General features: G+C 43.9%; 1 protein-coding gene across 1 annotated transcript; it reads right to left on the bottom strand.

The window, feature by feature from the left end:
- Window positions 1–8,963: 8,963 nt before the first annotated feature.
- Window positions 8,964–14,931, bottom strand: CIMIP4 (ciliary microtubule inner protein 4). The gene is given in 6 exon segments (XM_031050205.1): window positions 8,964–9,049; window positions 9,255–9,365; window positions 10,774–10,921; window positions 11,421–11,838; window positions 11,840–11,993; window positions 14,865–14,931. Coding segments are annotated over 6 exon segments (984 nt in total).
- Window positions 14,932–15,576: the final 645 nt, after the last annotated feature.

The raw sequence follows: 15,576 nt of genomic DNA, 5'->3' as shown, positions 1-15,576 counted from the left end.
GAGAAAGCTGGATCTGTACAGGATGAGGAAGAACAAGAAGCAGAACATGCTAAGTAAGTTGTTGTCATTATCTTTTCTATCACTCTCCCCTGCTGTTGATATAAGAACACACACAAAATATGGCAGGACATGTTAATTATTACATCCAAGTGGAGAAGAATGTGTTACACTGGATGCTGTGGTGATAATAACTAAGCAGAATGGCAAAGAAGGCTTATGCCAGTAAGAGCATAGCTATGTTGAAATAATTTCTGCAAAGCAAACTGTGAGGAAAACAGAAGTTGTACATGTTGGACTCATTTGGTTTCCTCTCAGAGATATTAGGCTATGTCTTGCACTATCTTTTTGCTAATTCTGTTTCCTTTCAAGGAGAAAACAGAACAGTCAAAATGGATAGTAAGAGGGAGAGGAAGGACAGAAAAAGAAGAGATGGGGAAGGAGAAAAAGAATAATAGTAAAAGCAGGAGATGGAGGGGTAAACAGCAACGAGATTGGAGGATGGGAAGAAAACCAGAAAAGGAATAGGAAGAAGTTATTTTGGTTTTATTCTTGAGGAAGAATCTGTAGGATTAATTAATGAGTTGACCTGACAGCTCTTCAAGTCTTGAAGGTGTTGCTACAGTCCCTAGAGTACTGAATCATATTCCATATGTTAGCAGTTTGCTGTGGATTGAAGTCTAGAATCCTCAGAAGTGTTTCTGTCGCATAAAGGACACTACAGTCTGAATGGAGGACTGCAGTCTCATCATTCTCACAGAACTTCTGTCCCCACTCCTAGCTGCATTGATTTGATTTGCCTTCTTTGACTTCTCTAGTGTAAGCATTGCATAACATACATATGTACAACCTTACTATTACAGAAGCAACAACCTTTGCTTGCTAAGGGAAGGTGATCTAGGAGTTAAGGGTGACAGCAAAGCATTGACTTCATTGACAATGGTGCAATCCCACAGTAACAAGAAAAGCAGAGCAGTGATCAGCCATCAGTCCAGATTCTACCATTCAGAGAATATCAGCTAGACATTTTCTTCTCCTCTTCATGTCCTTGTCCTCACTATCTCCTCTCATGGGTTGTACCTTCACCAGTTCAGACTCTCCCACCACAGAACCCCTCAATCAGCTCAATGAGAGCAAGAGACTTCTTGCTGACATGGAAAGCTGCTGGAAAGCTAAGAGCTGGGCAATGCACTGGAGTATGAAGTCACCTACAAGAGAGACTGGGAGCCCTGGGAAGTAAGAGTGGAGGAGCTGGGCTGTCCTGGTTTGGGCAGTAGAGAGCCTGTGGTAGAAGTTGTGCAGATGAATGGCCTTTTCATTCTCAGGCACTATGAGGAGATGCCACAAAGGTAGTTTCAGGTCAGGCAGAAGGGGCTGTCCTTCTGTTTGCAAGAGACTTACCCAGTGAAACACCATTTGTCCTGAACTGAGTATGAAGATCTGTTCTTCATTGATCTTCCTTGAGGTGGAATTGATTTTGTCCTGAATCCCTCCCAAATGAGATTAAATCACATTCCAACAGGAGCTTTGCGAAAATGGCAAAATACACTTGAAGCTGCTTCTCTGTCCAGGAGTATGCACTTTTTTTTCCCTTTTTTCATTTTAATTCAAGTGCACATATCCCAGCTCTCCAATTTCCTACCTCTCGACTCTCCTTCTTTTCCCCCAAAACCAGAAAGCTGCCTCACTCTTGCTCTCCAACACAATATGCTGCCATCTCAGCCACAAGGACCTTGTCCCAGGGAGCAGCTACTTTGCCCATATGTGAGCCAGACCAGGGTGAGACAGTGGCTTCTCATCAGTACAGCGAGTGGAGGATCATGGGAGATCCCTGAAGTTAGCGTGGGATGGAGCAGGGCTATCCAAAGTGGTCAAAGGGAGTGCTGGACCAGTATGATGATAAGTACCCTGAGACATTATATGTGTTCCAGTTAAAGTGCTGCTACCTGCAGAAGTGCCACCTGGAAGGCTGAGGATGGTACTTTTGATGCAGGTTGCTTCCTTAGGTTTTATTGAACCTTTAATGGTGGAAATGCCTCTATATAAAACACATTCTCTAATCTGGGGTTAAATTTGGTCCAGCACTGAGCTAGCTGGGATTTCTTAGCAAAGTAGCTGTCCAGTCTGCATCCTTGCAGTACAGCAGCAATGCTAATGAAGATCAAAGAGAAACACCTCTCAGCTTGTTCTGGCTGGAGAATGAAGGTTGAAATGTGACAAGGATCTGCAGATTGGAGCAAGGACAAAGGAGGAAAAAACTCATTGAAGATGTTAGAACAAATCAAAGGGGTATGAAGGTGCCAGGAATACTTTCAGATTGGCAGTTTTTTAACCTGCATCACTCTATTAAAGATTGCCTGTGGCAATGTTTCTACTGTGTTTAGGTGGGGAAACAGCATGGACTTAAAAAATGAGAACAGCAAGCTTGTTGGGACAAAAGCTGTTTAGAAAAGATAGCTTCTAAACCACAGGTTGATAAACTGGTGAAACTAATTACACAGCGTAGCTGCCTGGAAGCTAGTTCTAGTCCTGAGTGTCTATCACAAATAGGCTACTATCGTCCTTGTGCCCATGGCTCTTGGTTCTTCCTGGCTTTAATGTAGTCACTCTTTTCTTGGAAGGACTGCAATCTTTATTGTGTCTCTTCAGCCACATGGGCTTCAATGTGGAGAACGCTTCTGGGAAGGTGGAGCAGATTAACTGCCTTCAAGTACCACATGGGTAAGAAGCCCCCTCCCTACTCCTTTCTTGAAAGTTTCCTCACTTAACCATGGGCTAAGAGCAGGCTGCGCGTGGATATCACCCACTGCAATGAGAAGGATGAAGTATATTCACCTGTGTATCTCCTTACTCTGTGTACACCTTTCAGCACATCTATGGAAATGGTAATGAATTGCTTCAGCTGCAATTCATTCAAGAGCTTGACTTCCTTGGCTGGAGGTCTGAGGATAGAAACCTACTTAGTTTCTTCCTCTACATTTCCTTTGGATATAGGTTTAAATGAAAAACACTGACCTGATAGGGTGGAAATTTTGGCTGAATTCCTCCCAGCCTACCTGAACACAGCCTTCATGTTATGAAAATACACATATTCCCTTATCTCTTCATCCTCTAGAATGACAATGCTCCTTGAAGCAAAGTCTGACTTTGAAAGTGGAATGTGAATGAAGAAGAAAAGCTCCAGTGGCCCAGCCAGTGCAGCTGATCATAAATAGCTCCAAATTGTCCATACAGCTTCAAATTTGTGTCAGGTCTTCAAAGATGGAGTGGGAAGGTGACCATAGTGCTCTGTTCAGGAAACTGTCCTAGGTTACAGAGCAGTCAGGGAGGCTGAGACAAAGTAAATTGACTCTTTGTTTTCATTATGATTATTTGCCTCTTAGGAGAGAGGATCAGCTCTTTTCACTATATACTTTTGTAAGTCATGAGGAGGAAAGATGAATTATGCTTGTTACTTCTTTGAAATCTTTGCTTCTCTCTTTGTCTAGCTTCACATCCAGCGCTTGTAAGAGACAGGGGCCCTTTACTTTGAAGAACTAATTGCAAAGCATCACTGAAAGCTAGAGAGCTGCATAAATGCTGATGCTAGCAGTCACACTGCCTGAGTCTATACTGCTAAATAAATCAGGGCCAAGATGTAGTATCAAGTACTGCTTTGTAACTGCTTGCACTACTTTGATGTCAGCACTCTCTTTGCCGTGGTTTGGCCTGTGCCAACTAGTGGTTTCCAGGATAACATCCTGACACAGTTTGGGAGATAGCACAGGGTAGCAACCATTCCCAGTGGACAACATGGACACGACTGTACCAGGCTAGGCTGTGTTCAGTGTCCTTCAACAGTATTCTAGCAGGCTTTGCACCGAGGCTGTGTGACACACATCCTGTTTCACGTGATGTGACTCTGTGGGAAGCCCTTGCTGGAGAAAGCTTGTGGCAGGACCTGTGGACCGGTGGAGAGAGGACCCCATGCTGGAGCAGGTTTGCTGGCAGGAGCTGTGAACCTGTGGGGGATCCACGCTGGATCAGTCTGTTCCTGAAGGGCTGCACCCCAGGAAATGAACCCACACTGGAGTGGTTCATGAAGAACTTCAGCCTGTGGGAAGGACTCACATTTGAGAAGTTCATGGAGGGCTGTCTCCTGTGGGAAGGACCCCAAGCTGGAGCAGGGACAGAGTGTGAGGAGGAAGGAGTGGCAGAGACAATATGTGATGAACTGAGTGCAACCCTCATTCCCCATCCCCCTGTGCTGCTCAGTAGGAGGAGGTAAAGAAATTGGGAAGTAAGTTGAACCTGGGAAGAAGGGAAGGGTGAGGGGAAGGTGTTTTAAGGCTTGTTTTTTACATCTCATTATCCTACTCTGATTTGATTGGCAATAAATTAAATTAATTTCACTAAGTCGAGTCTTTTTTGCTTGTAATAGGAGATAGTAGGGAAGTAGCCAGCACTGAGATTCAAAAAAGCCTGCTGGAGTCATATGGGGGTCTTAGATAACCAAGACAAACCATTATAATCTCATTTTCTTTCCACAAACACTTCCTCTACTCTCCAGCTTCTAGTCCAACATGGTGAAAGATCTCAAGCAACCCTACCCCTTTCTTAGTTATATGAATGTATTTGGTAAAGGCAATAGGCCATATTTCCCATGTACCTGCATTTAGATAAGCTTGCTTTGCATTCTCCTGATAGGTGTGATTGGCAGGGGAAGAAGCTAGATTTAGCTAGGGCTCCTTTCTAAAAATAGGTAATCAATTTCAGTTCAAGCCTCTCAGGTTATAGGGAAAGAAATTGATTCTGCCTGGGACCATAATGAGCTTGGATAATCAGTTTTCCTGTTCAAGAGCAATGAATCTAAAGGTTTAAAAGGAGTGTTATTAAAAGGGATAAAATGGCAACTCACTGGTAGGCCTGTTTACTAAATTCAGCAGTGGAATCTGAAAGTTTCTTAGTAATGTAGCCCATTCCCCTGTTCTGCCCAGAGCTGACAGAGTCCACTGCCAATTTGCAAGGAGATGTTGCTCTTAAACCTCTCTCACTGTTTCCAGTTGCAGTGATCTCATCTCTGACGCTACGTGGTTGCCCTTGGCAGCTTCAGTCCATGAAGCCTTGGTTCTGTCAGAAAGGAGTCCATAGGAGAGGAGTCCTCAAGAGAAAGAGAACCTTGAGGAACAAACCTTTTCTTCTTTCTTTTTATTTTCATGCTCCACAGCTACTTTGCTTTATCACTATCAAGGGGAATACCACAGGTAATTCCTAACCCTCAAAACCACCATTCTCTCTTGATCAATAAGTGTTTTAAATGCCTTTAAACTTAAGACACAATTGTATTTCAACCCCAGTCCCTCAGAGTGAAATCCCTGAAGTCAATTCAACCTCTTTGTTGTGATCTCTAGCCACTTTAGGCAGTGCTGGATTTCTCTTTTATCCCATTATAGGCAGGATCAGCAGTAAGTACTCCATTCTTTTAGGAATACTGGGCTTACCTCAGGATAGATATAGCTCTGAATTTAAGTTTTATTTCAGTGCAAGCTCTGCAGCATAAGGATTGAATTTAATAGCAGGCTGAAGACTCTGATAAGAGTTCATGCAGTGAATATCTCCTGTCCTTACAGTGTTACCATTTCTTTAATGAGCCATTAAAAGTCATTCACAGTGGAGATAGATACCAAAGGCTGGATTTGGTCAGGATAGCATGAGACAGGCAGAAGTCAGAGGGTTAAATGAAAAGAAAGAAAGAAAATAAAGATTGGATGGAGAATAGAAAATCTTTATTAAAACTGATATCCTGCAAAATGATCTGTGCCTCTACTGCAGGATGAATAAGCCTAAACTGGGCAATACCCATTACTGTAAGAGAAACTAGAAGGTATGAGGAAAGTGCTACAGAAGCTTGGATGCAATTGGTCTCTTTTATTTCAAACTGCTTTAGTATGATTATATTTCAAGTTCATTGACTGTTTATAGTTGACTGAAACAGTTCTTAGATAGCTATTTTGGTGAATGGTTTAGCTAAACCAGAGAAGAACCCTTTTGTTTTTACAAGCTCTGCCTGTCAGATAAAAATAATGGCTCAGAGCTGCCACCCGATGACCAGACCTTGTAAAATCACTTAAATACAAGCTACCAATGTTGCGAAGTGGAGTTCAGTGAGAATACAGCAGAGACAAACTGATTTCCTACTGCATAAAAAAGGCAGTGAAAGGCCATTTCCCCCACCACTCCCTTTCCACTCCTCTTCCCCCAAATCTGCATTCCCCATCACTCATTGCCATGCCTGCAACATGGTCCTTTGTTTAGAAAATTTAATTTGTTCAAACGTTAACTTTTTCTTCTGTATTGATTTTCTGCTGGTTTATCAAGTTGAACCAGTTCAGAGTGTGGGCAGGGAAGTGTCAGCACCAGCACAAAACAAGAAGGAACGAACTGCTAAGAGCAGAAGAATGGGTAGAAGGGAGATTTCAGCTGCAGTGAGCACTTATTTCAGCCCTGTCCTTGTCTTAACTGCATCTGACATGCTACTTGGAGATTCCAAAGCTGGCTTTAAAGACCTGTTTGGGTACCCAAAGCACTCTGATCAGCACAGAGGAGTGCCACACAGGATAATGGTCCTTGCCAAGGTTCTGGCTAAATTAGTCTGTTCAGCACTCAGAGGCTTCAGGTATTGATTGCTCCCGCTAGCTGTGCTGTCTCACTGAAAGCTATCATCTCAGTTGTCTCTGCAGCTTTCAGTGTGTCACCTATCAGAAAGTGTTTTCCCTGCCAGGGAAGTAATATTTGGCAAAGCAAAGAGGATTAAGGGGGGGTTTGCGACATGTATGTCCATTTGGCAACAAACGGCTGTCACCCATTTCAGTGCATTATACAATCTGTACTACTGACGTGCTTATAAAAATATTTTAGTTTGCAAAAAATGTACAAAATTACTTTTAATTCACTGCAGGAGGCAAGCAACACAGTTTGTGGCAGTGTGTAGTGGTGCACCAACAAGACCTTCCAGGCTGTTTCCCTTCTGATCTAGACTTTTCATGAGCCTTTCAGTAGGAGCAAAAGCCCTTCGCTCCAAGCTGTATTATAATCCTTCAGTCTGCCTGCCCTAATGTCTGTTTCTAATGTCTGTTAGAAATAGGTCTATAAATCTGTCTGCTGATTCAGCCTACGTATTATATTTTGTGTATTACCTAACTGTGCCCTGAACTGCCTGCTTCCAGCATGCCAAGCAACATCAGTGGATTTCTGCTCAGCTCCGTGTTTTCTGGATCAGGACCTGCTGTGCTCTCAGAAGACAGCATTTATTATGTACCTGCAATTATGCTGGCCATCAGTGCTGGATACAACACAGAGGACAGGGTGTTCCTACAAAGCTGTGCTGCTCAGCTGGAGTGGTGTGTGCTCAGACAGGAGCCACTTTGTGCTAATGTACAAGGAAAACCCACAGGGAGGTTTCTACAAGCTGCCATTTGGCCAGTCTACTTAATTTGAGAAACTTGGACATGTGCCTGGAAACATTGGAATTCTAAATGGTTAATTATTGGTGGTGGGAAATGATTACCAGTTGATTATCATTAGTTACATTTTAATCTCCTTCACTAATTTTATGAAGTCAGCATATTGCTATCTAATCACCAGTTGATGCAGGATGAAGTAACAATCCTAATTCTGCTCCAAACCAGTTCATATTAGGGAGCAAAGCATCAGTCTTAAAATGGTGAAAGCTTGGGACCAGATGGAAAAGATCAGGGTATCGCTATTCCCAGACATGCACTTTGTGATTGCTACACCAAACTGCTCCTCTTTGGAGCTGGAAGGCAGGCTCCTGCAATATCAAGGCCATTAAACACTGGGAGAAAAACACATCAGGAAACTCAGAAGATTCTGCATGTCCTGCATCATTCAAGCTGTTGGGTGGTCCTTGCTTACTATCTAGATATACCCTCTGAACTTCAGATTGTACAGACTGATGCTTCTGAGAGATGTTTGAGTTAGAGAAAGGGCTGACAGAGGCAAGTATGGCTTATGAGAGCTTCAGTAAGGATCCATTCACTTTGTGGGGTGATTTGTAGATTGGAGGCTTCTTGCAGCTTTCCTTTTCCCTTTAGGCAGAATAAGCTGGGGCGTTTTGCATTGGCTAGTCCTGCAAATATAGTGTGGGCTTTAGTGAATACTCTGATGCCTCCTCTTCTGCTGCTCCCTGCTAGGGTAAGAGCTTTCCCCGAAATCCTCCATGTGCAACAACAAAACCAGAGTGGTGGGCAGAGAGGAGAGCCTTCTTCTCCTACTCCACTTAGGTGTCTGATGCCAGCCATATGGAGTTGTGCTCAGGTTATTGAGTGAACACTGTTTGGTGCCTTTCTGGCAAGGGAGCTTGAATTTACCTTGAAAGCACCAACAGAGAGTTGGTTCTTTGCTTGGTGTGTCCAGCTGTGTACATACAGCTCTGAAGTTTCCCTGCATAGGGGTTTTGCAGCCTTCAGTATGGGGAGAGGTAAGCACCATTCAGGTTCTTGGACAACCCTGGTTCATTCCCAGTGCATCCTCCATACTTCTCTCAGAACTGCTGGGCAGCTGCAGAAGTATCAGCAATCTTCTGGCAAACATGAGTTTGCACACATGCATGTGCACCTCCCTGCCATCGCCCTCTTACACTACCCACAGGTCTTACTCCACCTTATATGCTGAGCAGATGAATTTCTATATGGCCCCCTCTCACCACCACATCCTTCTGCAAGGTAATGTGCCTCACACACTGATTGGGCCCATCTTACCAGTGACCAAGAGTGATATTTTTGGTATTTGTGTTCAAATCTATTTTGCACTGCTTTTCTCAAAGCTACCCTAATTGAGAGGGGAAGAGCACCAGCAATATCTCCGCTGTTGGCAAACTAGCAAGCAATAAGTTACTGATTTAAATGGAGGTTTATTAGCTGAGGAAAAAGATCCCTTGCTGAATGCACTCCAGGAACCTTCATCTTCTAAGACTTGCTTTTTTTCTTCCCATATTTGTCCTGCTGTGCTTTCTGCAGGTTAAAATTTAGGGCATTTTTCTCATGCCATTTTCCTGTAAAGGCAAATCATAGTTCAGTTACAGCCTCCCTTCCAATGCTACTATTCCTCATGGATTTTTCCAGTTGTGGAGCTCCTCTCTTGTGAAAATTACAGTTTCTAGTCCCCCTACACCTTTGCCCAAATGCATCCACTGTCCTTGGCAGAAGCAGCAGCTATCTCAGGAGTTCAGCAATGTACTTTTCTGGCAGAAGCCATACCTAGCTCATCAATCCTCCTTCCGTGCCAGTTTTTGGGATCCCTGATTACTCTCTGAGTTATATCAGGGGTGTAGGAATCTTTCATCAAGCTTCGGCTTTCCAGTGGGCCACCTGCAAGGAACAGCAAATAAGGAACTGTACATAGAAATCATCCTGCTGCAGTCCTGGAACTGAGCAGGGGAGTAACATCAGCAGTTTCAAGGGCTCATCACCCAGGAGGGAGCTTGTGTTTGACAATTTATCTGCTTTTCCTCCTCACGTATGAGACACACACAGAAGATGCTGCAAAATATCATCTTTATTTGTATCCTAGTGCCCTTTCTTTAGTCAAGTGCCCACTTATTTCCTGTTGAATCCTCTCAATTCATGTAAGTAACTTCCTATTCAGCAGCACAGCTCCACAAAAAACACCATCTTACCACTTCAGGTACCTACTTGAGCTCCTTGTCTGCCACAATACTTAACAAACAGATCCTAGCTGTGACTTCTCTTTTTTATCCCCTCATGACTTTAAGCCATTTGAGGGGCTTTATTTTAATTTCTCATCCTTTCCTGTTCTTCCTTTTTATTGTACAATTTCCTTGATAATAATGATTTTGTGCTCCCTGGGGTAACATGTCCTTCCTTTCTGCGTGACTACACATAATCAGGACAATATTGTCTTCAATACCCAGCAAGGCTACAGTGTAAGGAAAAGGACTCTTTCTCATGCTGGTACATGAGAAACTGGAATCAGAAGACAATTATTTCAGAGTTTCTTGGGTATGATGGTAAAAAGAATGGGGTGAATGCTTAATTCCCAATCTGGGGACCTCGGAAACAGAGGTTTCAGGAAGACATTTCAGAGCCCCACATCTCTAAAGGTCTTGAAGAGAAGTAATGTCCATATTGGAACTGGAGATAACAGGCTGTTGCCTTCGAGAGGCGTGACAACCTGGTTCAGGAACAGCGCGACGGCCCCCCCTTGGGCCGCTCGGTCCAAATGCTCACAGACACCAATGTGGTGGACGGCAAATGGCGTTTATTGAGAGAGAACACGGCGCTATATAGCCTAGGTTTACGATGTCATTTCCGTCTGCTTGCATTGTAAAACTGGTATCATCACCTAAACACTATTGGCTACCTGGAGAGGGGTCTTATCTTTCTGTACAGCACGGTATCTTCCGGCTGCCAGGCCCTATCTGCCTACACAGGCAACACTGAATTGCAAATAGTGTCCATTTGGTCAGCTCTAAACATGGAGGACATGGGTGCTCTAAACATGGAGGACATGGGTCATGATACACCTTCACTTTTCACTCCTTGGAAAAAAGAAAGGGATAGAAGAAAGGGAGGCTCTTGCTTTCATTTCCTCAAACACCACAGTGTGGAAAATGAGAGACTGAATAGAAAGAATAAGAGGGGGAAGTGAGGGTCACCTACAGTCAGATCTCTACTCAAAGCAGTGTGGCTGCCCTGAGCCCTGGTGAAGCGTAGATGGAACCAGCTTTGAAGGTCAAGCATAGGTGTGTACCCTCACCTTGGAAGATATTTGATCTCAGGTTAAAACCCAGATGGTTGTAATCAGTAAGAGATGCAGAGTTTGAGGAGGTTTTTTGCATTCCAGTGCAGTCGCCGAGTCTTTTCTGTCCCATGATTAATGCTGCTTTGCACAGAGCTCGCCTATCCTGATAACACAAACAAGATGGAATCAGTCAATCCATGTTCCCAAAGTGCAGCAAACTCCTGGCATTTCCAGCCCTGCATGGATCTTTGAGCAATGACTAATCCCTGCGACCTGTCTCTGAGTCTCCCTCACTGGCTTCTGTAGGCACTATAATTGCATGGGATAAGGAGGACTGGTAAAAAGCATGAGGGGGAGGAATTAGAAAGGGATGATGGTGCTGAGCTCTGCACTGGGTCCTGATACCACATTGTTTTGCCTTGCTGATTTAGGGCTTTGCTTGGCTACAGGAACCTTATAAATGAAAAGGGGATGGAAAAACAAAGTTAAAGAAGACATGGGAAAGGCTGTCTGTGGAATGTGTCACTGCCCTGTAGCGTGAAACCCAAATCTATTCCCCTGCGTCTTCTAGAAACTGCTAGTATACAGCTAATATCCCACCCAGTCAGCCCCCTGCTATACCATAAAAACAGCCTTCAACCTTGCCACAAAGGATACAATACCTCTTTTTCACTGGTAACTTCATCTGCTGTGGCAAATTTATATTTCCTGTTAGCATGGATCAAATTGTTTTTCTTTGCCAGAAGGGGGTTCCATTCTCCTTTCATATCTGTCCCTAATGATGTTAAGGATTCTTTGGCACTTAATGTACTGTCCATCTCCTTGGCTTTTTCATAGCTGTCTTTGATGGTCTTGTGGGAAGATCCAGGCCTTCCAGCACTCAGTGTTTGCTGCTTGCCTGCTACTAATTCTTCTGCCTCCCCCTGCATAGGTATTTCAGACAGGCAGGAAGTACTGTTCTCCCCTCTTGGCTTAAGCCCCACTATTGGGTCTTTGGTGGAAGAAGTGTCTTTTTTCTCTTCAAGTCCTCTTGAATGAAGACTGTCTGCAGGGGGAGTTTTGGCCTGGAGATTCTGTTTGCTGTTTTTTAGTCTGAACACACTTTGTAGAAAGAGATGTCTGGGATTTAGCAGGTGCACGATTCTTTGCTTTTCCCTGAGCTCTGCTGGAGTTCCTTTGGGGTGTCCTGTGTGTACTTTCTGGAAAATACTCCTTTTTCTCTTTGTCAGGTTCCACTTAAAGACAAAAATAATAGATCAACAAATTTGATACTATTGTGATGACAGGTGGTACTGTAAATGGTGCTGGAAAGAACTGCGTATGTCATTGTGTCATTGTTAGATAACGAAAGAAATGGGAAAAGTCTCAAAGAAGGAAAGAGAAAAAAACACAACAATGTAGCAGCATTACACCAATCTCCCTGCTGAACCAGGTGAAGGTTCCTGAAGAGTCTTAAGTGCTCTTAAGAGATAAACATGCACAGAAATGTGGAAGCAAAAATCTTGTGGTCAAACATGCACACAAAGGTCTGTGTTTTGTTACGTGTAGGGGCTCTTCTAACCCATGACCATGATCACTCTTGTGAACATACACTTACAGTCTCTGTGGCTCATAGTATTTGCTGAAGAATTCACAGCACATCAGCGGCAAATTGCGCTTGTCCAAGGAGGCAGTGAGACAAGTCCACCAGTGGAGGAAGACATACTTGGGTCGGGGGGATTTTAACCCGTCAGCCCATGGCACATGGGATCCCTGTCCAAGCAGTTTTCACCCACAAAGGTACATGCAAATCTAGACAGCAAGAAGGGAGGGAATGGCACAGTGCAGCCTCGCAACCTTGCAAGGCAGCGACAGCTTCTCTGCTATCTTGCTTACCTGAAGTACTGTTCTCCAGCTCAGAATCATTACTGTTAGGGTGGTGAGGTACTGGAATGGGTTGCCCAGGGAGGCTGTGAATGCTCCATCCCTGGCAGTGTTCAAGACCAGGTTGGTTGAAGCCTTGGGTGGCATGGTTTAGTGTGAGGTGTCCCTGCCCATGGCAGGGGGGTTGGAACTAGATGATCTTGAGGTCCTTTCCAATCCTAACTATTCTATGATTCTATGATTCTCTGTCACATCAGGTGCAGGGGGATTTGGAACCTCTAGCACACCCTTGGAAGAGCAACAAAACTGTGTCAGGCCCAGAGACAGGAAGGAAGGGGACAGTGGTCCTGCTCATCTTTAAATGACACAGATTATTCTCAGAGGTATTATATGCCTTCTAGGCCAAGATAGAGCTGTCCCTGCCTGCCTGCATGGTTGGTCCTACAACAGATGATCCTCTCAGATTAAAACAAGCATCAAAGTCCTGCAGGATTTCACATTAACAGCTCACATGGGATAGCCTGCCTAGGACATGGCCAACTAGTGCTTCTGGAGAATGAAAGAGCAGACACAAGCCAAACTGGAAAAAAAAAAATCAGTGAAAATGTAAGGGTTTTTTATTCTAAAGCACCTAGGCTTGTCAGATTGGTCATGTGCTGTAAAACAAGTCCTTCTTTTGGTGCCTTAAAGTAAGGCCAGAAAAAATGGGAACAGGAGGTGATAAACATAAAATGCCTGTGCAATGCTAGCTGTGCAAAGGAAAAGAGATAGGCTGGAGACAGGATTTCTGCCTTGATTCTGGCACAGACTGTCCCTTGTTTTGCTTTGCTAGTCCTACTGATGTGACTGACCCAACACCCAGCCTTTGCAAAGAGCCTCCTCCACTAAGAGGAAGCTCATGTCTTTTCTGTGGAGGGAATATCTGTTTAACCCTCAGTCATGTCCTTCTGATGTCTGTGTTCCTCACTCCAGCAGGATCCTACAGGCTTAGCCCATGTGAAGCCTGTGACAAGTGACAATTGAAGCCAAGGCCCTCAGTGTTCAATATGGAAATGGTGAGCCTGAAAGCAGTAGCAGCAGTACAAATGGGATCTGGCTCAGACAGGGATATATGTTTGCATTTGTCAAATGACATCTATCCTTACTTTCTGCTCCGGAGGCTAGTTATTGGAATGAAAACACAGGAAACCTACCACTTCGAAGTTAACTCACCAGGGCTGACTTGAACTGACAACTTGAGCTTTACACTGTGCCAGTACTTTGCAGCAGCATGTGTGGTACACTACTGGGATCCTAAAGCTGAAGTTAACTCTATCATTTAGACTTCAAGAGTCAGTGCTGTGTGCTCTGCAAATGCATTAAAAGACAACATCTCTCCCACAGAGAGAACAGGGTCAAAAGAGATGAAGAGAGGAAGGCAGTATTGGCTCACAGGGCACGATCTGCTGCTTTTCTGTATCACTTTTTATTCTTTTTAAAGAACAGACAAATATTTACGCATGATCAAAGTGCAGGAATCTCTGTTGCTAAATAAACTCCTGTTAACTCCCACCTACTACTTAAAACAAAAACATGTCTGTTATTATTACTATATTCAGTGGACAGAACTTCCCAGTCTGCTGTTGTAGAAATTCTTCCTTTCCCATTTCTTCCACTGAAGCAGAATTTCTGCGTAATGAGGCAATGTGCTCATTTCCCAAATCCCATTCACCGGTAGCTTCCATTTCCCCACTTCCTCCTGCACAGAATGATACTGAAGCCTGCAACTGTTCTTACTTTCTAGTTTGTAACTGTATATGATTCTATTGTTATTGCCTCTTGTTCATTTTACTTCTGAGCCTGAAGGTTCCAAGTCAAAGCATCACTCTGAGACTCCTGCATCTTGATGCCAAGGACTTTAAGGACATTTTACCATCCTCCTGGACAACAGAAGCTAAAGAACTATGTCTACTCATTCCTTTGCTAAGCCAATTCTGTAAGGGACAACCGGCTACATACCAGAAAAGACATACAGTGATTAAAGAGCTAAAAATTATTTAACTTGATCTTTTTCTAAATGAAAAAAGCCCACAAGGAAACCCAAAAATGCATGTTTAGCATAGCCTAACACTTGACTTCCCTGATGTGCAGCCATGGGAAAAAGAGGGAGCTATCTTCTGCAGGCAGAAAATTAACCTCCTCAGACAGGTGTGGGAAATCATGCACCACTCTCTTCCATTGTGGTCAAGAATGGTCTCATATACCTTCCACATCTGGCTCGGCCTCCAAAATGTGAGATTTCAATGACTTTCCAGACCTGAGAGGCCCCATGGGTATCAAAATTACATTGGATCTTTTACCCCTTGTTTTTTAAAAAAGGAAAAGATCCAGGATTTAACAAGAGGCAAAGCCTTTTCCATAACTACCTCTCTCACCTGGTCCATGATGTGGCATCACAGCAGGCAGGTCCTGCTGAAGTCCAAGTATAGAGGTGGGATGGAGGCTGAAGAGGTGGTTGCCCGGGAACAGCCCTCCCTCTATCTATGAGCTGTCATCTCTATGGGAACCAGAAGAAACATGGCAGAGATCAGGGTTCTCTTTGCTGACTGAAAAAAACAAACAAGGAGTAGAGTAATAGGCTCATGTCTCATTAAAAACCTGTGCTCAGAAGTTCTTATCACATACACAGGATTTCTTGAAAACTCTTTTAACACAGTCATGATAACCAACTAGACTGTATTTCAGCAGAACTGGATCTTCTAGCATCTCCAAATGCTTCACATGAGCTCACTGACATTCATCAGAGAGGAAGAGGAAGGCGCCCGTTTTTTACATTAGAAAAAGGGAGGTGGTGGGCTGGCTAAAGCCAATGACAGAACCACAGCTTGAGCTTCCTGTGCTGTATTTCAGCCCCAAATTTTTCATTCATTCTGGTCTACCATGGACCTGGGCTCTCACCACTGGAGAACATCTTTA

The sequence above is a fragment of the Melopsittacus undulatus genome, chromosome 5 (assembly GCF_012275295.1).
Source record: "Melopsittacus undulatus isolate bMelUnd1 chromosome 5, bMelUnd1.mat.Z, whole genome shotgun sequence".
In the NCBI taxonomy this organism is placed as follows: domain Eukaryota; kingdom Metazoa; phylum Chordata; class Aves; order Psittaciformes; family Psittaculidae; genus Melopsittacus; species Melopsittacus undulatus.
The sequence above is the reverse complement of the archived record's forward strand: the minus strand, read 5'-3'. Positions and strand labels throughout refer to the sequence as shown.